The following is a 27,480-nucleotide window of genomic DNA, read 5'->3' as shown; positions in this document are numbered from 1 at the left end:
AGATATAGATATAGATATAGATATAGATATAGATATAGATATAATATTATACCTACAAAATATCAGATGTAAATCTAGAAGGGCTGGAGAGATAGCTCAGCAGTTTAAGTGCCTGGCTGGCAAGCACAAGGACCCAAACTTGATCCCTGGTACTACATGTCACACTGCTCCTGGAACCCCGGGCACACCATGCCAGCCCAAAAATGGGGATGATAGTGTATGCCTGTAATCCCAGCATTGGAGAGGCTGAGACACAAGGATCACTAGAGTCTGAACTGTGTATTGAGACCCTATATAAAATAAATAAATATTTTTAAAACTTTAATATAAATCTGGAAGAATTTTCATCTAATACATTACTAACAACAAAAAGATAAATTTTTAGAAACTAGAAAATTGAAAAGACATTTAATTTCATGCATTCTAAGAATCCACAATTGAAAATATAAGACAGCTTCATAAACAAATGTTTACCTAAGCATTAATTATAATAGCAAAGGACAAAATACAGCTTAAATGTCCAATATTGGTGTAATATTTTCTAGTAATTTTAAACTATACATAAAGATTCTGAAGCTTGTTATGACAAAAGTAATACAGAATTGTTTACACAAAATCATCTGAACTATGTGTATTACCAAGTAAATCAAAAGGCAAGATTATTAAAAGATACTTTAACCCTCTTTAGTTTTTTTCTAGATGTTTCTGTCTTTCTTTCATGAACCTGTACCTATAATCATACAAAATATTAGGGCTCAGGCTCAGCTCAGTGGTAGAATACCTGCTGGGCAAATGTGAGGCCCTGAGTTTCATCTCTAGCACTAAAAACAAAAAATGCCACACAAGCAACACAGTCTGATAACTTTAACCAACAAACTGTCACCATCCACTCATTTTTACAGATATAAGATATGCCCTGGCTTAGGAAAATCAACTTTTTTTTTTTTTTTTTTGTGGAACCGGGAATTAAACTCAGGCCCTTGCGCTTGCCAGGGAAGCACTTACTCCACTGAGCCATCTTCCCACCCCTGGAAAATCAACTTAAAAAAAAAAAAAAAAAAATAGTGTCTCCCTGTATAGTTGAAGCTGCCCCTGAATTCACTATGTAACCCAGCTGGCCTTGAACTTTCAGTAATCCTCCTGCTTCAGCACCCTGAGAGCTGGGATCACAGGCATGTGCCACCATACCCAGCTGAAAACTCAACTTTAAATAAGATTTGCAATTTCTCGTTCATTTTCATTTACTTAAAAGATACATTTTACACAGTTTACTGATAAAACATGTGGATAATCATTTGGGATTGAAATCATGCTCCAAAAAAGTAACAGTTAAAAAAAAGGCATCAACCAAATTAAAATAACTGCTCTATTAGAGTGAGAGGCTCTTAGGAGTTGTCCTTCAGTCTCCGAATGCTCTAAAGTATTACACACATCATGCTGTCTACTGCTGCTAATCAGTGTTCAGTTCTGGGTGACAATGCTTAAACCAGGCTCCACCCGACTGGGTGACCGCTGGCTTACACGCTTAAGCCATCCAGGTCTGCACCTATGAGGCAGGTACAATACAAGTACCCACTGTCAGTGGGTGTTACGAGAACTAAACAAGAATGTGAGAAGGCAACTAGAAGAGTGCATGATATACAATATTTTAATACAGAATGAGGGTAGGATCACGGTGGAATAAGCTGCAGAAAAATAAATTTCTTGGGTGAAGAAAACAATCCTGCATAGGTTGTACAAAAAAAAAAAAAAAAAAAAAAGATATTTGGGCTGCTGAGATAGCTCCGCGGTATAAAGCACCTGCTTAGGCAAATGTGCAGGGACCGCAGTTTACAGTGTGTGTGTGTGTGTGTGTGTGTGTGCGCGCGCGTGCACGCGCACATGTCTGAGGGTAGATGCATTTTGATGATTTTGCTTATAATTTTTAGCCATCCATAGATTTAAATTTCTGTAAATTATATTGAAAAATACCTGCTTTATTATCTCAATCATTTTTAATGCCAAACTAGTTGTGCATCTCACATACACTCACTTCACAACTGTAGTTCATATGTTATTTGGAACAGGCCTTAGTAACCCCAAAAATATAATATCCTAAAACTTAAAAGTAAAGTACATTTCCATCACTTAATTATACCTTGAAGCAGATAAAGAACAAGGAGCCAGAAAAAGATGACCTTCGATGTGACTTGTAACCACCACCGGAAGAAAAAAGGGAAAAATACAACTCGAACAATCCCTTTTCTAGTCAGAGAAGTCCACGGGCTTTCAGGCTTTGCCTTAGCAAATGCAGACCCTGAGAAACAAGCAAGATAGAATGACAGGTGACTTTTACGTTTCTCTAACGCCTCTACAGAAAACAAGGACAGCATGTAACTTTATTATTTTTGTGCTAAGAGTACTTGCCTAAGCGGGCACTTTAGACTGCTGGGCTATCTCGGCAGCCCAAATATGCTTTTTTTTTCATACAACCTATGCAGGATTATTTTCCTCACCCAAGAAATTTATTTTTCTGCAGCTTATTCCACTGTGAATAAACATCCAATGTGGAGTTACTGTAGAACACATTCTCCCTGCTAGTATATTAACTCAGATACTTGGAAAAAGATGAATTAAAATGATGTAGCACTTCTCCCATATATTATATTGTCCCACAGTCTGAATAAAGAACAGTATTCAGATGTTAGTTCCAGCACAGAATTTCTATTTTCTTAACAAAGTGCTCTTCACTTTTGTAACAAAGTTCTATCTTTGCCAAGTAAACATGAATATCTTTTTTAAAAAAAATACTTATTTCTTAGAGTGATCTTCAGTGGTATTCAAATGTTCCATTCTCTCTTTTTTCTAGGCTACTTGTCCTCATTTAGGCTCCTATATACCAAATCTGTTCTGGCTTTTCTCTTCACGTTCAATGTCTACTTGTATTACAAGTTAATTTAACCAGTACTCACCTCTCACCAGATCAACGTCTATGAGGTCTGGCTTCACATGTGCTGTTTTCTTTGGTTTATTCCTTAATCCCTATAATATATTAAGAATAGTATTGGAACTTTACATATATATTCTTTTGCTCCAGAATAGCAGAAAAGAATCAACTTTTAAAGACTTCAATTTAAAATAAAATCTTTAAGTAAAACACTAGACACACTGTATATTTGTTACAAATGGGAAATTATGGCACTGTGAGGAATTTTTTACTGAGGAATTTTTTTTCAAGATAGTTCTAGGGTGTGTGTAACATGCAAAGCTGTTTATGACTAACAGTAACATTCTAATATGAAGACTATCATTCCACCAAGCAAATCTGAATATGGGCCCAAGAGTGCCGCTGCCCAAGACTAGCATCCGCAGGACAAAGAGGCGTGGGGGCTTTGGTTGTAGAAAGCACGGCTCTCAGCACTGAGGACCAGCCTGAATTCAGCTTTCTCAGCAGATGCTCGCTTGTGACCCCAGAGAAAATGATGTGCTGAGATTTTAGAGTTGTCCGAGGCCAGCACTGCCCAGTCCACAGTGTCACCTCATCACCTCAGAACTGAGAAATGCTGACTAGGAAGAGCAGACAGGCAAGGAGTTTTTGTGAACTGAATCCATTTAAACTTAGAACCACTACACATGGACTAAGATTACATTTCTTCCATCAATACAGAGGAGGAATAGGGATGGCAGCCAAAAGTGGTGGAAAAAAAACTATCAAAAAAAAATTACAAGCCAGGAGGTGCATGTCTGTAGTCCCAACATTCAGGAGGCTGAAGCAGGAGGAACATCACGAGTTTGAGGACCAGTCTGGGCTACATACGCAAGTTTGAGACCAGCCTGCCCCACATAGCAAGACTCAGTCTCAAAACAAACAAACAAATACTACAAATTACTTAAGACTAACATAAATCTGAAAAGCTTAGGCTGGATTCTTCAGAGGCTAAGATGTCACAAGGGCTTAGATGATTTTTAAATTACTCATTTAATTTAGTAAAAAACTGAGCAGTAAACCTTTTCTTTGGTCCTAATTGCAGGAAACGTGATCCCCTAAAGTTCAAATCAGATTAAGAACTGTTGGCATCTAAAAATAAGACAGGGGGTATCAATTAAAGTCAGAATTAACTGAGATGTCTTAACCAAGACTACATCCTGAAATCCAGATGATTAACCTTTGACCTCCTTCAGATACTCTACTCATCAGAATGGTTCAAATCATCCAAAGATACACAACAAAAACAGAAAGTCAGAGTTGAAAGATACGGCAATAATACTTTTATTGTAGTTGAATGTCGCACCCCCAGATTCTGAAAGAGGAAATTCACTCATGATCATTAGTACCCTTAAGCCTGTATTCTCAGTGCTTCTGTCCTCATTAGAAGAAATGAGCAGAGTAGGGGAAGAAATTCTGGGACCAAAAATCCCAGCCTTCTTGTTTTGGTTCTTATTACTATACACAATTGCTGTTCTCAGTCTATTTCAGGTTAGATTCTCATGTATTTGTATTTCTCATTGACAACTTATTGCTGAAAAGAACCCCATGCAGGACTCCAGTGTCTTGTGTTTCCCAAAGTAAGACAGCTGGCTAGACATGAGTTACAGTGCCAATTCATTGGCCATGAATTATCATTATGAAAAAAAAAAAAATATATATATATATATTTAATATCTTTACAAAGAAACATAATTTAAAAAGTTATAGATCAAGTGGCTGACACAACACAGTGACCAGAGGCTTGGAGGAACATTATTTCCCCTAGCAGCAATGGGTCAGTAGTACTAATTCAGTGCTGGTGGTGATCTTATAGAATGTATTTATGATGAATACTGAGAATCCAATGACCTCATTTCCATCTTAGTGTCACTACAGAGTAGCTGACACGCTATAAATCACTCCTAAGATTTTTTTAATTTGGAAAGGTAATTCTTTTTTTTTTTTTTTTTGTATTTTAGAGAAGGGTCTACAGGGTGTTCAGGGTCTCACTACTAGATCGGACTCATAGCAAGCCTCCTGTTACAGCCTCCCAAGAGCTGGGATTACAGGCGCGCACCACCAAGCCCAGTCTCAATCTCCTCACTGTGCCCCAGTGGCGGGGCTGGCACGGCAGGCCCAGGTATCAACACCTGGCCCCTGCACCCACTTGCAGGCACTTTAATCTGCTGAGCTATTTGGCCGGTCCTGGAAAGGTAATTCTAACCATACATGTATTCAAACAAATTTCACTACAAGAAGCATCATACTGACTTTGTGTGAAATTTATTAAAATCAAAGTTTACTTATATTATTATCAAAAACTTGAAAACTAGTATTTTCACTTGCTTCTTTTCTAATTATCAACTTGAAATAACCTCATTGTTTGTACTTTCTGATAATTTACTACAGATCTAAAATTTTCAGCAAAACTGTTTTGACCTCATTATAGATGGTAAATTGCTGTGATCTTATACAACTATGCTGTTTCTCCATCATGCAAGTTACATTTGACTTTGTAGATATGTGGCTCCTTTTCTATTTTATAACCTCTTAAAACACTTATTTTGACCTATAGAGTCACATCATAATTGACAGTTTAAATAAAACTTCCCCTTCAAGTTGTCTATCAGAATATTTGAAGAAATCTTTCACTGATAAATCAGTGTAATAAATAAAAGATAGGGGCCGGGGTGATGGCTCAGTGGAATAAGCGCTTCCCTGGCAAGCACAAGGGCCTGAGTTCAATCCCTGGTTCCGCAAATAAATAAATAAATAAATAAATAAATAAATAAAAGATACCAGCAAGATGAAATTTTTATAAAACGTAATTTTAATTAAGTTGGCAAATTTTAAATTGTTTTGGTACTGGGCCAAGGACCTGGGTACTACATGCCATGTGCATGCCTGTAATCTCAGCTCTGGGGAGGTTGAGATAGGAGGATCACTACAAGTCTGCTGCGTAGCAAGACCCTGTACCAAATATATAAATACAAGATTTTTTTAAAATATAAAAAGAAAAGACTCTATAAATTGGTTTGATATAAACTACATACATACAAAGTAGCATAGTTTTCCTTTAGTGCATTTCAATTATGAACCATAACAAAACAAGTGAACAAAAAATGAAAACTAAATTTTTGAAAAGAATGGAATTTTACCATTTTTTGAATGCACATTTAATCACTGCCACAGTGCAATGACTCAAATAGTACCAAGTTTTACATTTTTTAATAAGTCTCTAATTGCATGGACAATGCTGTGGCAAAAAATGAAGAGGGCTGCCACGTTCACAAGTACTTCTGTTCAGTGATCTAGACCTCCGTTGCTCACTGGGCATGGAGCTAGTGCGATAATAAGATTGTAACAAGGACCTAAACTTGAGTCTTGCTGGCTGGAAATCTTACTCAACTTTTTGTTTAAGTTTTAAAAAGTCTAATAAGACATAAAGATGAAAAGGAATATATTTGCCTTTTAATTGCATCTATTTATAGGTGCCATGAGACATCTGGTGCACATATAAATAAAAATATGCACTGGAATGTATCATAATACTCAAATCAGGATACATATATATCATCAAACACTTATCATTTCTTTGGAATGAAAACATCCAAAATCCTTCCCTCATTCTGGACATCCACAGCACATTCTTAGGTAAGCACAGTTCACTAAAGTACCCTGCTCCTGTCTAACTGTGTGCTGGTGCAGCCCACCGGCCTACTCCCAACAGCCTCTGGCAGACCCACTGTGCTCACCACCTCTACAAGATCACCTTTCTCTAGATCCCCATGCGTGAGACCTTGTGATGCTTTACTATCTTTCTGTGCCTGGCTTCACTGAACAAAATAATCTCTAGTTCCATCCACATAATAGATGACAGGATTTCACCCTCTTTACCACAGAATAGTGTGTCACTGTATTTTTCATACACATTTTCGTTACTCCTTCATCAGGTGATGAACACTTCAGTATTTCCAGTGCCTGTCTATTGTGCACAGGGCTGCAGTGAATACGGGAACACAGAAGTCTCTGACATACTGATTATGCCTCCTCTGGATGTCTATCCAGCAGTGGGCTTGCTGCAGCCAAAGGTAATTCTATTTATTTTTCAAGCAACCTCCATGCTGTTTTTCACAATGACTGTACAGTTTACATTTCCACCATAGTGTGCTCCCTGTTCTCTAATCCGCACCAGCCTTGTCTTCAGATTTTCTGCTAGCAACCATTCTTGCTGGACTGAAGTGCTACCTCCCTGTGGTTTTTATTTGCCCTGATTAGTGTTGTTGAACATTTTTTCACGTCTGCTCACCATTTGTATGTGTTCTTTTCAGAAAAGTCTGGCTTGGATCTATTGGCCATTGTTCTACTGGATCATTTGGGATTTTTTGCTATTGAGTTCCTTAGTTTCTGGAGTGTTAATCCTTGTCAGACACTATATAGTTTGTAAAGACAGCTACAATTCCGCCAATTGCTTTCTCTGCTGTGAAGTTTGTTACATATTTAATTTCCAATTTGGCCAAAGCACTCAGAGAATGAAGTCAAGTTTTTGTTACTAAAAAGTTTAAGGAAATGTGATTTGCAGCTTACAAAAGATTTTACTTTAGCAATATCAACTACAGGGCTTTAAAAGACAACATTCCCAAGAAAAACATTTTTATGACTTCTTTTGATTTCTTTAGGAGTTGCTCACTGCTTTGACAGTAAGCTAATTATATGTAATAAGCTCAATTCATTTGATACTGTTCTTTAAAGAAGAGCATTTTTTTTCCTACTAAATATTAACATTAATGTCACTTTCTATCTTCATTATAAATAATTTGCTTCCATAATATGTTTAGCAAGAATGGATTTTTTTTTTCTGATTTGTCAAAAAAATTGATTGTTTCAGTTTATTTTTACCTAGTTGTGTTTTTTTAATTGAGAGTCTTGCTACATGGTCTTCAACTCATGGTCCTCCTGACTCAGGACCCCAAGTATCTGGGACCATAGATATGTGCCACTGGGCCTGGCCAAACTGCCTCTTTCCATTCAAAATAACAAAAGTGAATTTTAATACTTCAATCACTTTTTCAAAGTATTATCTTTAATAGAAGATATGCTTTAGAAAACAGTTATGGGTCGTATCTTGTCCTAAGGTCATCCTATAGCACCAAGAAGCAAGTAATTGAGTCCCCCCTCTTACCGTAACCTCTGTTTGTTACTATTCTCTTAAAATCAGGGTAAATATATAAATAGTATAGCAATTTTTGATAACTGGCTTCCAAAAATCTAAAAAAAAATATTTCTGTATTTTCTAGTTTTTAAATTTCAGAAAACATCCACATATGCCATGTAGTGACAAGCCCTCACAGAGAACTCAATTGCCCTGGTGCAGTAGTTAAAAGTTGTTTCTATTACCAAAGTGAAAGGCTTCTAAGCTCTATCAGCAGGCCTCTTGGCTGCTTCTTATGCACGTGACTATTCCAACTCTCCCCTACAAAGTCTTCCAGAACCTCCACAGGGGTATCTGCCTCCGGACCGCTCCATTCAGACTTACACATGTATCTCTTAATTGAAGTTAACCCTCATTCAGAATTATGTATCCGTTCTATAAAACTTCTACTCATTTCTGAACTCACTACATAACCCTGTATTTAACACCACAACTTTGATAAATGTATTAATTCCTCATAAAATTAAAGATTAACATTGACAGATTTTTTGAGCAGATTTTAAAGTAAATAGTATAAACACAAGTTGCAGTGATGTAATATAAATGTTTCTATTTTTAAAAATTTATTATTACTTTTTTAATGTATTTGGTACAGGGTCTCACACTATGCAGCTCAGACTTGTAGTGACCCTCCTGCTTTCAGCCTCTCCAGCACTGGAATTACAGGCATGCGACACCACACCCTGTCTCGGTGGCCACTCAGCACACCTGGGGGTGGGGCCAGTATGGCATGTGGGCCTGAGATTGAACCCTGGTCCCTGCACTTGCCTAAGCAGGCACTTAGTCCACTAAGCTATCTCGCCAGCCCAATGTAAACATTTCTAATGTAAACTTTTCTATACAAAACAGAAAATGTCGAGTAACTAAAGTAATAGTCTGTTGGCCCAGATTACATTTAGCTCATGCAGGAACACACTGATTAGTATCTACGCAAATGAAAAAAACATAAATCTTATTTCCCAAAAAGTAGTAAGAAACACAAATTTAGTTTAAAAATAGTTTTCATGCTAGCAAAGTAGCCTATGAGAATTATCTTACCCCCATGATACAAATACTTTCATTAATGTTTTACTGTCCTGAAGGTTTTGGCCAGTGGCTCAGAGGCTACATCCAAGTCACTCCATTAGTAGCACCAGAAAGCAGATGTCAGTGAGAGAGAAGCACCTGCACGGACTACTCATGCGGGAGACCCTCACACTTACCAGCTTAATAAACTGCACAGAGCAATGACAGCATCAAAGGGGAGGAAAAGCAAACTAGAAGTATAAGGTGACAAGTGAAAGGGAAAAAGCTGACAAGAAAGTAACCATTAGAAACTGAATTTTAAAAGAATGGAGAAACACAAAAGAGAAAAAGGAAAACAACTAGAAGACACATGACTTGGGCATCATAAAAAATTTACCACTTTAAAAATATAGAAAAATATAAGTTTATATCTTAAAAGTAAGTCGAAAAGTATTAAATGAAAAGATTTATAATAAATTTATGGAATTACATTTCAGGATAAAATGAAATCAACTGTTACCTTGATTTCTCTTTGTTCAACAGATTTTTCCCATATTTGTTGATCATAGGCACCAATCTGTAAAAAAACAAAATACAACACTACATTAAAGGATCACTCCACTGCTCTGCTCTGAGCTACAAGCTACTCAGCATTCATCTGGCACAGATTAGATTTAGCTGTTTCTCAGACTTCTGAGCTCAATACTGTACTGCAGTGGCTCTCAAAATTCAGTTTCAAGAGCAGCAATATCAAGCAGTTTAATGAGCAGCAGTATCAAAGAGGAGCAGTACTGGGAACTTGTCAGAAATGTAAACTCAGGGCTTCACTCCACGGTTACTAAATCACAAATATCAGAGTGAGACTCAAAATTCCATCTAAAGATGAATCTGCCATTTGAAAACCACGACCCTAGGGATTCCTTTATTTTAAAACACACACACAACTACTACAGCATTGGTATATTTCATTAAAAAAAAAAATACAAGTATAAAAGGAATCCCAAGTGATAAATCCTTCATGGAGTAATCTTTTAAAGATACTAATATTCATAAACATGTGGACCACAGTTATCACTTGAAGTTTACATTAGAAAATAAGTTTGTGTAGCCTTGGGCTGGGGAGATAGCTCAGTAGAAAATAAGTTTGTGAAACACCTACAAATCCAGGGAGAGTGCAGAAATACAATCTCATTATGGTAGCACCTGGCTAGCACTCTCACTGGTACAGGATGAACAAGCCACTCCGATTAGGGTTTACATCAGAAATGGCCTCGAGAAGTTGGACGTGTTGGAGGTGGGCCTGGTCAGACAGACACCGCTGGCACGTGTGTGCTTGGCCCTGGCTCCCACTTCCCTCCCAGCTTCCTGACTGCCATGAGTTGAGCATCTTGCCTCTGCCAGGTCCTTCTACCAGTCAATAAATTACCCTCCATTAAGTTTCAGATGTGCATAGAGAGATCTCATCTAAAAAAAAAAAAAAAATCAGGTGTGTCCTTGGCACGCTGAGGCACAATCTAGCTACAGTATGGTACTCATAGAGAGCAGAATGCGATGCTGGGGAAAGGACTGGCAGGTAGATATTCCTACAACAATCCACACGATAGAATGGGTTTGGTATTGTGCATGAAAACAAAATATTGCCAAAATTATCATTGAAACATATGTGCACCCCTGTTTTTTTATTAGTGTTGGTTACCGTTTCACTAAAAGGTTTGAAATGGCTACACATTTGGAAAATAAGTTATAATTTCATTAAAACAAGTCTCTGAATTACCAAGTCAGACTAGAATTATTCCTGTGGAATCTATGCTCCTTCACTTACCTTTTCTTTTGTGTTTTGTTTTGTTTTTTTATGTATTTAGTGTAGGGTCTACAGGGTCTACACAGATCGAACTCATAGTGATCCTCCTGTTTTCAGCCTGCTTTACTAGAGAGGCACTTTCAATAAGAGGCAATAAGTGAACACCTTACAAGGTCTTCTTTTAACATACACAAGTGTCATTTCAATTACAAGTAATGAAATGCCTCTCTAACTGGAGCCATCAACTCTACACAATCCATTTCTTATGTTTTAAAAATACTATCAGAATAGACCATTGAGTTACATAAGCAAATACCATACGGAGAAAACGGGAGGTGCTATAAACCTAAATGGAGGTTCCAAAGATGTTCAGCACTCTGCACTGTCAGGCCTATGTTCTCGATAAATCACCCTCATATATGAATTTAGCCTGAATCACCTCTGAAAACAGGTTCTTTGGATGTGTGTGTAATACAGGTGGTGGTGGTGGTGGCAGAAGACTGGAGGGGACAGTCAAGCAATTCTAAAATTCCCTTTCAGCCTAAAGCCTCTCCTCATTCCAAGCAGAAATCTGGCCAGTGAGATCATAGTCCCAAGGGTTGGGGTCAAACCTTCCTGAAAGCACCAAGCCTCCTGTCTGTCTATCTTCACAGAGCAACAAAGGACAGTACACACAGTCCGAGGAAGGCCAAAACCATCTTCTCATCCTGAGATCGTGGGTCAAGAACAATTCTCAGAGTGGTGCTATCGAAATTAAAACACAGCTCCTCTTCTACCTCTGACACACAAAATAATTGACCAACTTGACCTGATAGCTGTTTCTGTTCTGCACTTCTGCTACATAGGATTAAATACCAAGGCCAAGTTCAATTATAGTGAAAAAGAAAAGAAAAAAAAAAAAAAAACCCAGTATATTCTCTTTTTTAGTACATTTGTTTATTTATGTTTTTTGAGATAGGGCATCACTATGTAGCTCAAGTTGACCTTGAACTCACTAAGTACCCCAGGCTGGCCTAAAACGTAAGGCAATCCTCCTGCCTTAGCTGATATTACAGGTGTGTGCTACCACAGCCAAGCAGTATGTTTTTAATGCATACAAAAACCAAAAATATGCTCAGTAGTAACATTTATCTAAGAGAACAATGCCTAGTCTGTATTTAGAAAAGTGCTGCCTACATTTATGGGAACCAAAAAATATATGTTCAAATAATGTTTTGTTGGTAGCCCTAGAGATACCCAATAAGAATCATTTTAAGTGGCAGTCTGTTTCTAGGAGAGAAAAAAAACACTGTTCCACATTGTAAGAGGAGACTGTGAAATCCCAATTCACATTTTACAGACAATATCTGGGCTCCTATTAAGAATATGAAATTCATTCTCTGATGCCTAGCAACAGTAAGCAATTCTATCCTGCTTTTGCTATTACTCTCAGAGATGTCTAAATACAGTCAGTCTCTGCTGTGCTCCTATCCAGCCAGAGCTGACCCATAGTCCGCTTCTGTATTCTAGAGGAACAGAACAAAATAGAATGCTCTGCCCTGAGGGCATTCATTTCCTATCTGCAGCAACAGAGCTACCACTCTTCCACTGACCTCTTACTATACTTCCCCTGGGAGAAGCAAGGATAGTTCTAAATTTTCTTCCTACAGGCTTTAATTCCTAATTTATGTGTGAACACTGCCATTGCTGGCAGAACATATAATCAACTACTTCTCTGAAAAGAATGAAGCTGTAAGATACAAGTACCATTTTCTGCCTCTTCTATCTCTAGCATCTGTTGTGTCTTGTAGCTGTTTTTCATCTTATCTTTACAAATCAACTTTAAGCCCCTATAGAGGTAGATTGCCAAAACCAAAAAAATAAGGGAACGTCACCCTGAAAGCAATAAGAATAAAATTAAAAGAGAAAAAAAAATGGAATACTAGAATTTAATGTCAAGTATATTAAAATGCAAAGACATACTTTTAGATACTTCCTAACTTACTGAAGACTGATCTAAAAAGAAAGCGAGTTCTAAATGCAAAATCAATATTGTTAATATGCCACCTAATGTAGTTTATATAAGCAGCTTTTTAGGAGACACGAACACACATTGCTTAGCTCTAACAAGTATGGGAAAGAACAGCATTTTTCCATGGTGTTTTACAGTCACTGACTGTATCATTTTTCCCCACAATGATATGTACTACTTTTATAAACCAAAATGTGAACCTAAGTATACCGGACTCCTAAGGTAATTTAAATTAGTTAAGAAACAAAATGTCTTCATAGTCCTATTGCCCAATGGTAACTCTACAGGAAAATTTACCTCTTCCTCACTTACCTCCTATTATCATTCTAATTTTGTAGCTTTCAATACAATGAGATAAAATGTAGAGGCAGAACAAGACAGGACACAGGGAGAAGGGAAAGACTGGGAAGAAAAGCGGTAAGAAAGAAGAGGACTGTTCTGTAGAGAAAAGGATTATACCTTTACTTGTTACCTGTCCATTCTAGCCCCTAAGAAAATAATCTGTAATGAATATGATGGTATCAGAAGTACACACACTAAAACCCAGATAATTAAATGATGAAATGGAAAGCAGGCACCACTTAGGAATTCTAGAAAACCAGTATCTTTGAAAAGCAATTTGAAAAGCTACTTTTCGGTGATCAGATTACCCCTTAGGTCATCACATTCAGAACAACAGTAGCTCAAGTATCAAGAGGCTACTGAGAAGGTGTCTCACTTCAATGAGGTCATTATCAATAGATTAATTAGATTGAGTGCTTAGATAAAAGATCAGGGGTTCACAAATAAACATAAGCAAGGTGAAGCAAGACCCAGATTTGCAAATGTTTTAAGCACCTAGTTTCGACTAAGGGATATACAATAGTGTAAGTCAAAGATGCAATTTTTCCAACCATTACCATGTTTAATTTTTCTGAATCTCATTTAAGAAACTAAAAAGCAAGCTTTTTATTTTCACAATTACCAGAAGTTATACAAAAAGATAACCAGAGTCTGCTCTTCATTTCACTTGACAAATACCAGAGGAAAATTATAAACTAAGGCAAATGTAATCTACTTTTGTTTGCCAGATTGTATATGGTAAAAAAATATGAATATCCCCAAGTCAAGAGGTTAAAGCATCTCTTGAAATAAGGAATAGGGGATTGGAGAGGCTGAAAGCAGAAGGATCACACAAGTCCAGGCTGCTTAGTGAGACACTGCAACAACCAAATGCATAAAAAAAAAAAAAAAAAAGGAAGTAAGCCTGTACTTCTGCACTTGGTGGCCATTTCTATCTCTAAATTGATATGAATACTATGTCTTCTGTAGCTTTTTTTGGTATATGCATTATCCATCAGCAAAAATCATGTTTTTCCATGTGATATGACTGTACCATGTTATGTTTTTGTAGTAACTTAACAGCTACTTCATCAAAGATACTTTTGTCTAAGCTATTTTTTTATAAATATAAAAGTAATCATCAGGGCCGGGGAGATGGCTCAGTAGGATAAGCGCTTGACTGGCAAACGCAAGGATCTGAGTTCAATTCCCGGTTCCGCCAAAAAAAAAAAAACAAACCAATAAAAGTAATCATCAGAAAACACCGTCTGTGATATTTAGAACGCTGAAACTTCAACCCTTGGTTTCCCAGTGCTCAGTCAGTCAGCTCTTGGTGTCTTCCAACACAGATGGAAAGCACACTGGATACACGCACAGCCTCGGACCTGAGCCCCATCTCACCTCTAAGCCTTGGAAACGGGAAGAACTGCCATGCAAAGTTTCTGCTATTTACTAGGTACATCAAGAAAATATTAGTTCTTTGTAAATTATCTCTAGGCCTCAGTTACCTTATTTTTAAAAAGCTATTTTTAAATTAATAATTAAAACATCTGTACAGAGGATGACTGATAAAGCTAAACATCCCCCTCAAACTCTACCCCTGGCAAAAGGCAATAAAAGCCTCAGCCTCCCTTTGTTGTAACTCAGGGGATCCTTTATCGTCCCCATTTCTCTCCTTGTCCTCAAAGATAATAAAACCCCTTTCCCTTTTTCCTTCTGCCTGTTTCTCTGTTGCTACACCCATTGAAAACCCTGATATAGGTGAGAAGCTGACTGGGGTCTTCCCTGAGGCAGTGGGAAGGGTGAGAACAAACTGCACCCTGGGCTGAGCTGGAAAAGAAGGGGGGGTGGTCTTGGGGAAGATAAGCTGTTGCTTTAAGGGCTTCAGCCACATCAGATGATCACCATAATAATTCAGCAACTCATACTAGGGCCAGAACCTATCAAAGGCCACATGGAGAGCTGGGGCTTTTTGCTTTTAGATCACCCTGGGAAAGGAAAATTCCAGTACTACTGTGAGAGCCAGCAAAAGCAGCAAGGTAGCTAGAAACGTCTACACAGAGGATACATAAAAATGGCTACGCAGATAAATGTGCTTTTCCTAAAAACAAATCTAATACTATCGATAACTGCGGTTGTAAGTGGAAATGGAGCTGTCAACACCAGATACTTAAAATATATCAGCTGCACTGTCATAATGATCTCCCTGTAAGTTTAATTTAAAAGGATAAAATTACCAATTACTAATACAACAAAGTTCACAAAATAGTGAGAATATTAATCTTTAATATTTTAAAACATTAAAATAAAATCTTAAATTTTAAGATAAATTTTAAAAACTTAGAACTTTAACCCCAAAAACTATGCTGTCTTGGAGGACATCCCAAAAGTATTTTCAGAGCTTCTATTTACACTGCTGAAACATGCCAAAGAAACATTCAGAAGCCACTTAAAACCATTAAAATTGACAACCTCCATATAAATCTCAAACTGAAGCTAGTATGAAACTCTATTTAAAAAAAAAAAAAAAAAACAACTTTTAATTCCAAAGTAAAGGTCTCAATGTGTTAAAGACCGAACAGGTTTTCACTGCTTCTCTCTGGGAACCACTGTCCCTTCAATACGTCCCTTAAATGTCTGTGGATGTCTCGGAGTACTTGAACTGCTCCCAACAAGCCTCTACTAAGAAAAGCAGTCGCACTTACTCCATCTAAATGATGCCTACGCCACTCTTCAGCCTTCCATTTTAACCCTTGCTCAATGTTTCTGAATGTCCGCGAAACACGTACAATGACCTCCCCACAGGAGGTAGAGCTTAGATGGCGAGCGCTCAGGTGACTTCATGATGAGCAAGTTAGAAAACAAAATAATTTTTGTGGTGGCACAATGAAAACTGAGTGACGATGACATCAGACAAAAAGGTGAGGTCTGGGAAAATCTCATAAACATCTAACTCTTTCAAACATATAACCACTCCAAAATAATGTTACCAAGGCCCTAACTCTTCTGATCATTATTTCCTTAAAAAGTAAGAAGACACTATGGCAAGATCACAATCTTGTAACTCAATCATTAAAAACAGTTCCCCTATTATTTTAGTTGTTATTTGGAGGGAACCTCAAAAATATCCTAATTGGAGAAAAAACTGAAGTCATGTTATAAATATTATTAACCATAAACAAAGTTTTCTTTGCAACCTCTTTGCTTTGTCATTTGTTTCTTCTATTATCAATGATTATCAGAATCATAACCAGAAGTTTACTATAGAAAAGTAAAGCACAAATAGAACATAAATGAAAAGTACATTTTAAAAAAGTTGCATCTTATTGGGGAGAGAATATATCCATGCCCTCCCTTTTATTAACCCTATGACGAGGGGATGACAGGCTAAATCACAGAGCATGACCAAGGAGCTACAGTCTAAGAAAAGACAGTGATGTACTCAAACACTGACTCAAGTTTATTTAAAAAGTGTCTTCATTAATTCAATGAAAAAAAATGATTACGGTAAAATCTGCCTCAAAAGGGTCAAAAATCCAAAGGAAAAATACTTAAAGACAGAATGAGTACTTATCAGATGGAATATACAAAAGGAGAAATACTGGGATACTGATGAGGTAAACCATGTAAGAAAAGGAAACTTATTTCAGGGAATGGGTAAGAGATTAAAAACAACTACTAGCTAAGTACCTGGGACTGTTCTGGTACCACTCACCAACACATGAAATTAACTAGCAGGTTGGAAATCAATGGTCAGGGATTACAGCTAGAACTGAAGAGTTGAGAAGGTAAACATCTGGAACTCAGCAGCAAAAGCTAGGTGTTCAGATGTTAGGTGCTCAATCTGACCATCTCGGGAAACTAAGTAGCTTAAAGAACCCAAGAGCAAAATATTGAGTATAAATATTCAAATGAAGCGAAGAATCAGTCATGTAAAGAGACTTGAAAACAGCACATGGGTAAGAAGAGAACTGGAACAATATAGTGTATTAAAAGCTAACTAAGGAAAAATTTCATACGAGTATATAATGCTAAAACTACCAAAACATTTTAAGTGGTTAATTACATTCATGATAAAAATCTGGGTCTCATTTAAATAGTAAAAAATCATTAGCTGAAAGGCTAGAGGATGAGGGACAATACAGGAGGTAAGAAATGTTCGCTTAAAGAACATGAGTGATAAGGAACACCAGGAAAAGCAGATGCGGCTGAGCTGGCATTAGAAGCACTCATCTGGGGTATGTTTCTGTTCTCCTTTTCCCATCAAGGTTCAATAGAGAAGTGGAAAGAAGTGGACACAAATATCTAAACGCATGCCTGGTGTGACACACCACACTTGACAAACATTTTCATCTTCCTCGGCTCCCTTCTCCCTAATTCCTCTGAACAAGACCAAGCTAAAGCCATTGGATGGGCTCAAGCACAGGGGCCGCAAAGCAAGGGGCAAGCCCCCATGGAGAAGCATGGCAGATGGGACAGCCAGTGTAGGGTACACACGGGTGATGAAAGGAGCCAGAGCCTGAGCAGGGAGAGGACAAGCAGAAGTGAGGGGACCCAGCTCCTGCACGGTATGGGGACAATGCCCTGCAGAATACCCTGATGCAGGGAGTCAGGTACAGGAAAACAGAGCCTCCAGTGAGGAGGAGAGTGGGATGAAGGTGGAAGGACATAGCTAGTGGGTTCCATGGAGACTGATGCCTTAATGCCTGAAAATGTTTCTTTGTTTACTCAAAGATCTCTACATCTAAAGCTATTAAGGAAATAAGAGATCAGCCCAACAACATATTAATGCCGGTAGGGGAATGAATTAGTACCTAAGGCATATTCATATAAGTATCACAGTAATTGAAATTATGGTTTTAAAGGATATCCAGTGATATGAGAAAGCACTTTTTTTTATATATATTTAGGACAGGGTGTACAGGGTCTCACTGTGTAGATCAGACTCTTAGTGATTCTCCTATTTACAGCCTCCCAAATGCTGAGATTACAGGCGCACGCCACCACGCCCAGTCTCCTTTGCAGTCTCAGCACACGAAGGGGGCAGGGCTGGCATGGCAGGCCAGGGGATCCATCACTCCCGACCCCTGCATCTGCCTAAGCAGGCGCTTTAATCGGCTGAGCTATTTGGGGCCCTGAGAAAGCACTTTTAAACAGGAATATTAAAAAGTGAAATATGGATTTTTTTTTTTTTTTTTTTTCCTCGAATGCCTTCAGGGCACTTTTGGCCAGCGGGAGAGTTGTGAGGTTCGAACTCCAGCAACCTGAGGCTGACAGCTTTGTGGAAGCAGCCACTTAAAGGCCTGAGCTAGGGCCAAGCCCCCTAAAAAGTGAAATATGATCCTATTTTTGTTGGGGAAAAGTCCAAATGTTAATAGTATGATTTTAATTTTTATGGCACTTATCTGCATTTTCCACTTCTCCAATCATAGGCATATTCCTTTGATACTTATGATAAAAACAGCATTTTTAAAAAATTAAGAGAAAATGAAATTTAATACACTCAAGAAGAAAACAAGAGTATGGCACTAGGATAAGTGGTTGTGGATACATTTCCTCATGGAAAAGTACTATGAGCAGATGAGGCCAGGTGTGAGGACATCAACCACAACTGCTCAAATTCAATTTAATAAACTTTCATTATGAAAATAAATTAGGCTTTTCCTATAGAAACTTTCAGCTAAGAAGTTATAGTTTAACAATGAAACTGTCAAAAATTCTGTTATAAAAGGCTGCACAAAGAGACACACATCACAGGACAAACAGGAAAACTGAGGTAAAGAACCAAAATAGTCAAAAATACCAAGTGACTAAGAAAACAGCATTCCAAATGGGATTCTTCTGGCAGAGGGTAACTTAAATTGCACTAGGTGGTGATGGAAAGAATTCAACTGGTTCACAGGACAGGAACGGAAGGGAGGAAGGGAACCTGCCAAGCAACTCTGGTGGAGTTGGGAGAACTCCAAGTTCTAGAAGACAAGGAGAGCTCTTTTGGCCTTGAAGGCAACAAGCTAAGGTTGGCCACAGGAGAGGAAGAAACAGCCATGAACTGTCTCATCTGATGACTCCTTGCTCTTACCCTTAGGTCCTCAAAGAGTGGAAAATGACCTGAGAGGTAGTAATCCTTACTATGTGGCACAGTGTGACTCAGGAGATCATCACTAACGCTCTACAGGTTGTCATCTCTTTAGTTCTTTAAAGATTAAGGAACTAAATCACAAATTTGAAGATTAAATCATAATCTATTTGACTCAACATACACCCCTCTTTCACGCTTACGTGAGCAGTCAACCACTAAATACAAACGATGGAAGCCCACTATCCTCAGAAAGGGACTCCAGCCACTGCACTGGTGTGACTCGATCCTGCAGCTCCTCTCCCTTACAGTGACCAAAGCCAGACAATCGACACAGGCTGAGGTCATCGGATTCTCTATCCAAATATCACCTAAACTGGAGAGACAGAGATGAATGGCTAACAAGGAGAATAAAATTCACCACAGCTGAGGGGCCCAACATAGCCTTGGCTTGCCTCCCCTTCCAGGTCCTGGCTATCCACACTGCGCAGCTGACATGTGAGCAAAAAGGAAAAGCAGAATACAGTGGTGTTTTATCCTGTACCAACTTTAATGAGAACATTCCTGTTATTGCAAGCCAACACCACTCTGCATAACTGACGAGGGCTGTTTACTTTTCGACTTGCTGGTATATGGTGGTATGTTCTCAATAGATTTATTAATCAAGGTACTGCTTGATTCACAACCTTTCCCAGGATGAAATCTCGAAGAGAATTTAACTTCCGTTTTTCCTACCCTAACCTTGGATTATGAATTACTGAGACACTGCTAGCAAGGAAACAGAAAATTATTATTTTTACTAATCACAGGAAAGTAATTCAAATATATCTTATTTGATTAACTAAAAGCGCAAAATACACTATACAGTACACAGCAAATATTAAAGTTCTAATTAACAAATCTATCATATTAATTCCCAAGTGATAAAGCTTTTAGAGCCAAAGCCATAAAAATATAACATTATTTTATAAAAGCCATTTATTATTTAAAATTAAAGGTTGATAAAAAAATTAAGGGTTGGCTTTTTCAGCTTCTAAATGGAACACAATAAAAGACCACTAACAGTGTTGCTCACTTTAACACATCTTCACTTTGTTTCTATTTGGTATATCAAACTTACATAAGGAAAAAAACTTTGAAAAATGAATGTTAACCATTGCACCTAGTCTAAGGAATTTATCAACATGTCAAAATTTTCCTAAAAAACAGACTTTTTTTTTTTGCAGGATCAGGGATTGAACTCAGGACCCTGCACTTGCCAGGCAAGTGCTTATTCTACTGAGCTGTCTCCCTGGCCCCAAAACAGACATTTTATAATAATTTAATATTTACTCAGTTAAAAACAATGACCAAAACCAACCTACTACTCAGTAAGTTTATAAGACTTCCAATAAATGGAAACAAATACAATCACATGCTACTGACATACTGGTTAATAAAGGGGTCACGTGATCATCACACATATGCCCTACAACTAAACTACACTTAATACGATGACAATGAAACTGAAAGTACCCAGTGCCTAGCAACCTCACAGTCCCCTAGAACAATTTCTTCCTTTACCCATGGGTTTGTGGCAATGCTGCTGTCAACAATCTGCTGTGCTGCCAGTTGTACAAAAGGACAGCATGTGCAGTTACGTGTAGTATGTAATACTTGATTATTGTAACAAACACCTATTGTTACTGGTTTGTGCACTGACTATATCAGTACCAATATTATTGTCTGATGCTGTCTTACTACTTATATTTTAAATGTTCACTGTAGAGCAATATACCCAGTCACACCAGCCATGGCTGCATCTTTCTTGTGTTTACCATGTCTCCTGGTTGCATTTGCATTGAGGGACAGACCTAACATCTAGGTCTGTGTAAGTATATTCTTATCCCTGTTTCTATACAAAGAATGACTGTTTAAAACTTGAGCAACATTATTAAACAGTAACCACTCCTCCCAGTTATTGAGATTTGCTGCTTCCTGACAGCAGCCAGGCAGGAAATGAGCCACAGATGCCAAGTTTAACAGTACCACTCAACATCTACCTGAGTGCCCACAGACAGGTGAAGGAAAAGCTGAATTTTATTTCTTTTAAGATTTGGGGGTGGAGTCACTATAACAAAAGAGGGCAGAGACCATATGCCAAAGAAGTGAGTTTCAAGCAACCTCTCTGAACCTTTGTTTCAAAATAAGGATAATGGCAGTAATCTCTATCCCATAGGGCTCTTAGGATGATTAAATGTATGCAAAGGACTTAAGACAGGGCATAAAGGGTGAGGACAGAGCTCAGCAGCATAAGCACCTGCCTGGTAAGTTCAAGGTCCTGAGTTGGATCTGCAGTACAGGGGTGGGGGAACAGGGCATAGCACATAATAAGTGTTCAACAAACCTTAGCAGCTCTTAGCAGTTAAGGACTGCAACCATGACAGGCCAACTCCTTGACTTAAACAATGACATTTGACCCTCAAAACAATCCTTGAAATAATGTTTTCTCCAATTTACAGAAAAAGGAACAGATACATACAAGTAACTTCCCCAAAATCACAAGACAGCACGTGAGAGAATCAGACTCAAAACATAGGATGTTTAAAGCCAAATGTCAATGTCTGTTTCTCTATTTTCTTCTTTGATTTTAAGTTACTAAGAGTCAGACAGTACAAACAGGACCAATATCAGTGTGCAATAAAATGTAAACCACTCATGCCAAAATGAAAAGTAGTATTTATTTTATTTTTATATTTTAAAGAGAAAAAAGATAAAAATAACAATGAAACAGTTTCAAAACAGGTTAGTAGTACAGTTACAATAATTATTACATTGCATATTGTCTTCATAGTAGTTATTCAGAGTATTTATTCAAAATATAGGTATGATGTCTTGTGGTGGTATTTATTTTAAAAGCTAACCTTCTTCAAAACCATTCAAAAGTCAGCAATATCACTCTGATTGTAAACAAAGGGAAACTGAATCTCAAGGAGATTGACTTGTCCAAAGACCATCAGTTTTTAAGAATTTAGATTCTACCCAAAGGCATTATTGACATAGGTTTTCCATTATGCAAGGCCAACTTCCTAAGTGGTCTTTCTCTAAATAATTGCAATAAAAGCAATTTGTGGAAATTGCTACTAAAAAATAAAAAACATCTTAAAACTACTTGTTTAGATAAAAATTAAACACATCATCTATTTCAGATACATCCTTTGACCAACAGATTTGTTTTTCATTAACCAAATTCCTAAGAATAGTTGTCCCTTTAAAAAAAAAAAAAACTGATTGTAGCAATATATAACTTTACCATTTCTTCAGTATGTAAGAGGCTGTTATCCTGGAAAAGTGGGGAGACAGTTTGTCTGGGGTACAGAAAAAAGAAGTGTTTCTTAACATGAACGTGTCTATTTATGCTATCCTCTCAACTGCCTGAACGACTTCAAAAGAGGAACTGGGTTATGATTCACCCCTAAAATGCATGTCCTGTTAAATTCTGCCAACCCTGTAACTGAGCCTTATCAGTCAGTAAAACCAAAACATCATATGCATAGGAGAACTGCACAGGTGTTTTACTGTATCAAACTAAGTTAAATATTTACTTTATTATACCTTCTATCACCTAATCTAAGGTGGCACATACACAATTTTTAAGAACTTGAATCTGTCACATATTTTAGTTATTTGATATCAGATCATTTTTATTTTGAATATACCAAGAAAAAAGCATTATTTATGAATATTTTATCAATTACCAAAACACTTTCAGAACACAAGAGTAAAAAACAGGCAGTATCATGAAAAAAAATCTTCAATTTAACTAGTGCAGTGCTAAAGGGGGGAAAACCTCAGTGATATGCCACTCAATCAAGATGGATTCTTGACTCTACAACAAGTAAATCTCATTGATTCCACCTCATAGTCCTAAATTTTAATCAATTTAAAGACTACTTCTCAGACCTCACAGGATGCAGTACAATCTTCAGAGCAAGCAGTAAGTAGCACAACGAAGATCACTCCAGTTTAAAAATCTGTCCCAAGGATATAACTCAGCAGCACAAGTGCCTGCATGGCAAGCACAAGGCCCTGAGTTCACAATTCCCAGTACCAAAATCAATCAATCAATCAATCAATCAATCAATCAAATCTGTCCTAGGATTTCAAAAGCTGGTAAGAATTTCAAACTAAAATTATAATAGCAACATAATGAAAAGAAACACAAAAAAGTTACTTCTTTGGTATCTACAATGACTACAATCACAAAGACAGACAATAACATGAGTTAAAAATGTGGAGAAATACATCAGTACCAGCATACATTCAATCCCTGCGGGAATGTAATGAAGCAGCTACTTTGGGAAACAGTTCAGCAACTGTGATGTGGTGATTCCACCTGAGAGGAGTGAAAAACTGTCCCAAGTGTCACTCATGAATGTTTACAGTCATTTTACTCATAGTCATTGAAAAGTAGAAGCATCCATCAACTGTGAATAGTTAAGTAGAATGTGCACCATGTGTGCAACAGAATTCTATTCAGCAATAAAGGGACAAGGATTCAAAATATAACACTAAGAAGCTATATCCTCTATGTGGGACACACGCACCATTTCACATCTGATAGGAAATGCAGAGAAGACACAACTCTGCAGGCAAAAAGGCAGACGCAGACACAAGGTGAGATGGAAATGAGTCGTAGGAGATAAGCATGCAGTTTCCTTTTGAGACAATAAAAATGTTCTGAGATTAGAATGTAGTGATAACTGCACAAAGTATAAACTTACTAAGACTTATTAAACTGTACACTTAAAACGAGTGAATTTTCAGCCAGGCATGATGGTGTGTGCCTATAACCCAGAACTCAAGACAGCTGAAGCTGGTGGGTCTTGTGCTTGAACCTAGCCTGGGAAACTTAAGACACTGTCTCAAAATAACAAATGAGAGCTAGGTGTGGTGGCACACACCTGTAATCCCAGCACCTGGGAGGATGCAACAGGAAGACTGCCTCGAGCAGAATTAAGACCAGCACCTGGGCTACACAGTGAGTTCAAGACCAGCCTGAACCACACAGCAAAACCCTGCCTAAAAACAAACAAAATATAATAATAACTGAAAAAAGGGCTGGGAATATAGCTCAGTGCAAAGGCCCTACGTCTGACTCCCAGTACCACAGTAACTAATTACATTTATGGCACGGGTCTTAGTCGATTTTCTGATTCTACAACAAAACTAGGGCTGAGCAATGTACAAAGAGTGAGACTCATTTAGCTCAGTTCTAGGGACTCAGTGTAGCATCCACATGTGTTCATCTCTAGTTACACCACAGCCTCGTACATAGTATCATGCTGGCAGTGTGTGTAAGGAGAAATCACATAGCAAGACACAAAGACAGTAAGACTCGGAAGCCAGGTTCTGCTCTCGGGGGCACCACCTGGGGGTGAGCGAGAACTGCACTAGTCTCTCCCATGGGCACTGCCCTTGATGACCTAACACAGTCCTACCAGACCACCTTCTCCAGGTGCCACCACCTTAACATCACCACACTAGGGATGATGCATCCATTAGAGAAGCCCTGGGGCACATCTAAACCTTAGCAGCAAGGAAGTGATACCAAAAAAAAAAAAAAAAAAAAAAAAAAAACCACTATCTTTATTTTTATACAATTTCTGTAAATAAAAAAATTAGAATATACTTTAAAAATAGGCACAAAGAATTATATACTTCTTATGTTCACACATAAGTCCAAAAATCTCACCATATACAACCTTGAAGCAAGACAGTCCCACATTATTCCTTTTCCTGTCTCTTGCCTTCCTTCACCACCCCCTTCTTGAACAACCATCTACCTGAGAGACATCAGAGCAGCAACTGGCATGTCATGACAAGCAGCCCATATTCAGAAGGCAAAAGATTTATACGATCTGAAGAGAAACCAGAGTATACAATTTCTTTAAATAAAACGACCCAAAGTGCATTTAGTGGAAAGGCATACATATTCACAAGGCCTTGGCTTCTAGGGAAACTTAGAAAATTAAAGTTTGCCATCAAATTTTGACTCTTAATAGGTTTTCCCCTTTACACGCAGAAGTCTGCTTCAGGTGATTCACAGGCTCTCTCTCCTTGATGTAGAAATTAGAATATTATTAGTTAATTTTAATACTGGCAGAATATTAACTTGTTTACTTACAGGATTTACTTCCCAGATGACTAAACATTACCTAGTACAAATTATAGTTTACTGCAAATGAGAAAAAAAAATCATGCTACATCAACAGATGTTATACTTGCATTATTTGGGATTTTAAGACTTACTTAAAACTGCTTCATGAAGCTTAAAGACAGAACACATGAACAGGGCTCAGTTCTGACAGTTACTGGGAGTTGGAGCACTTTAAACACAGCAAGTGTGAAAGCGCTGAGGGCTTGTTTCCTCCAGGATGTTTGAAACCAGGATGATGATTTTAAATAATTTAACACGGCATTTAGCATACAGTAAGACTTCAGTGTCTAATAATTCATAAAATACCATCATTATACAATTAGAGAAATTTTTCTGTAACAGAACTTCATTAAAATATGCAATGTATTAACAATTGTTATTACTCTATTGTTTTCAAATTGTTTTTTCCTCTTTAAAATAAAATTTTAAAGTGACATTTCTTGAAATTTAGGAACAATAATGCAGTGTTCTTGATTCTGTTACATAATATTTCAAATACAATGGAAAGAGGCCGGGGAGATGGCTCAATGGAATAAGCACTTCCCTGGCAAGCACAAGGGCCTGAGTTCAACCCCCATTTCGCCAAGAAGACAAAAAAAAATACAATGGAAAGTCGAAACAATTTCTGATTTTCATTAATTGAAATATAGCATAAACTTGCATAGAAAGACAAGTATTTGAGCAATCATGTTAAAAACCTTTTACACTATGGAAGAATGTAATGCTTATATTAAATTAGACAAAAAAGCAATTCTAAAATTGGGATATTTATTGTAAAGCTTGCTTTCTTAGGCTTCAGATTTTACTTTATTTTATAATTAATATTACCAGTAACACACATAATATTGAACAGATCAGGTCATTTCTGTAAGCACCACAAACACCAAAAGAATTCAACCTTCTACAGTGTCTGGAGGTGGACTCCACACATTGTGAGAAACCACACAAACCTGAGAGCTGCTCCTGAGCATTCTGCTGCGCACTCTAAGAACTTCCATTGAGTTCTCAATGGCTTGTATTTCTGTGCACTTTGTTACAGGTTAAATACAGATTTTCATTTGTGGAAACATGTCTTGAATAAAACAGGAGTCTCATGCTAAATTGCATCTTACAACATTAACCTGGAACTGTACATACAGATGACTATATACTCAATTTTGATTCAATTTGATTTTACGATCAATGATCTATAGACACTATAATATCTGCTTTACTGTTTTCAATGTAATTTCAGAAAAAGATCTGTACTTAAAAATGGAAGCAATTTTTTAAAACTAGGAGTTAGTCTTACATGCCCAACTTAAGAGAATACTGAATTTTGTTTACAGAGAAAAATTAAAGCAGGAAACTCCCCTGTAGACCAACACTTGAGGCTTGGCCACACAAACCCGCTGGCAGTGAGCCAGACACTTCCTGGGCACTGCATTACGGACTGGTCTGTGAAGCCGCCCCCATCCTCGCCCAGGAAGGGTTCATCAAGCACCCTGTCATGCCCTAGCACTCCGTCATGCTTCCGCCTCAGCACTTCATGGTGTATTGTCACTAGTGTGTCTACCGTCTCCCTGAGACTGTGCGTCCTCAAGGGCAGGAACTAAACACACTCAGCTCTGTGTCCTCAGGGCTTGACACACTACAAGTGCTTAATAAGTGTTTGTTGAATGAATGAAAAGTAAATAAATTTAAAAACTCTATACTCATTTGAAAATAATGTTCTCATATATTAAAGCAGGGGAACTAAGCATAAGTAAGCACATACAATTTCAATGCCTGGGTTTATTCCCCATCCCCATGACAGGGTACATTACTCTGGCTTCTCTGGATTTCTCGTTTATTATACTAGATATTTCTAAAGAACTTTTTTTGAATTTTTATTTATTTAATGTGTGTGTGTGTGTGTGTGTGTGTGTG

The 27,480-nt window shown here is 37.6% G+C and overlaps 1 protein-coding gene across 10 annotated transcripts in view; it reads right to left on the bottom strand.

Moving 5' to 3' along the window:
- Phtf2 (putative homeodomain transcription factor 2) overlaps positions 1 to 27,480 on the bottom strand; it is a 135,424-nt gene that overhangs the window by 60,638 nt on the left and 47,306 nt on the right. For 5 of the 10 annotated variants that reach the window (XM_023724287.1, XM_023724288.1, XM_004639251.1 and 2 more), the window contains 4 exons: positions 9,685 to 9,741; positions 9,362 to 9,373; positions 2,952 to 3,021; positions 2,138 to 2,296 (listed from right to left, as the gene is read on the bottom strand). In XM_023724287.1, coding sequence (XP_023580055.1) covers positions 2,138 to 2,296; positions 2,952 to 3,021; positions 9,362 to 9,373; positions 9,685 to 9,741 — 298 coding nt within the window. Of the gene's footprint in view, positions 1 to 2,137; positions 2,297 to 2,495; positions 2,659 to 2,951; positions 3,022 to 9,197; positions 9,341 to 9,361; positions 9,451 to 9,684; positions 9,742 to 27,480 lie in introns of those variants that run through there. The other 5 variants (XM_023724290.1, XM_023724289.1, XM_023724292.1 and 2 more) reach the window with 4 other exon arrangements.

Source organism: Octodon degus, unplaced genomic scaffold, assembly GCF_000260255.1.
Source record: "Octodon degus isolate 3935 unplaced genomic scaffold, OctDeg1.0 scaffold00108, whole genome shotgun sequence".
NCBI lineage: Eukaryota > Metazoa > Chordata > Mammalia > Rodentia > Octodontidae > Octodon > Octodon degus.
The sequence above is the reverse complement of the archived record's forward strand: the minus strand, read 5'-3'. Positions and strand labels throughout refer to the sequence as shown.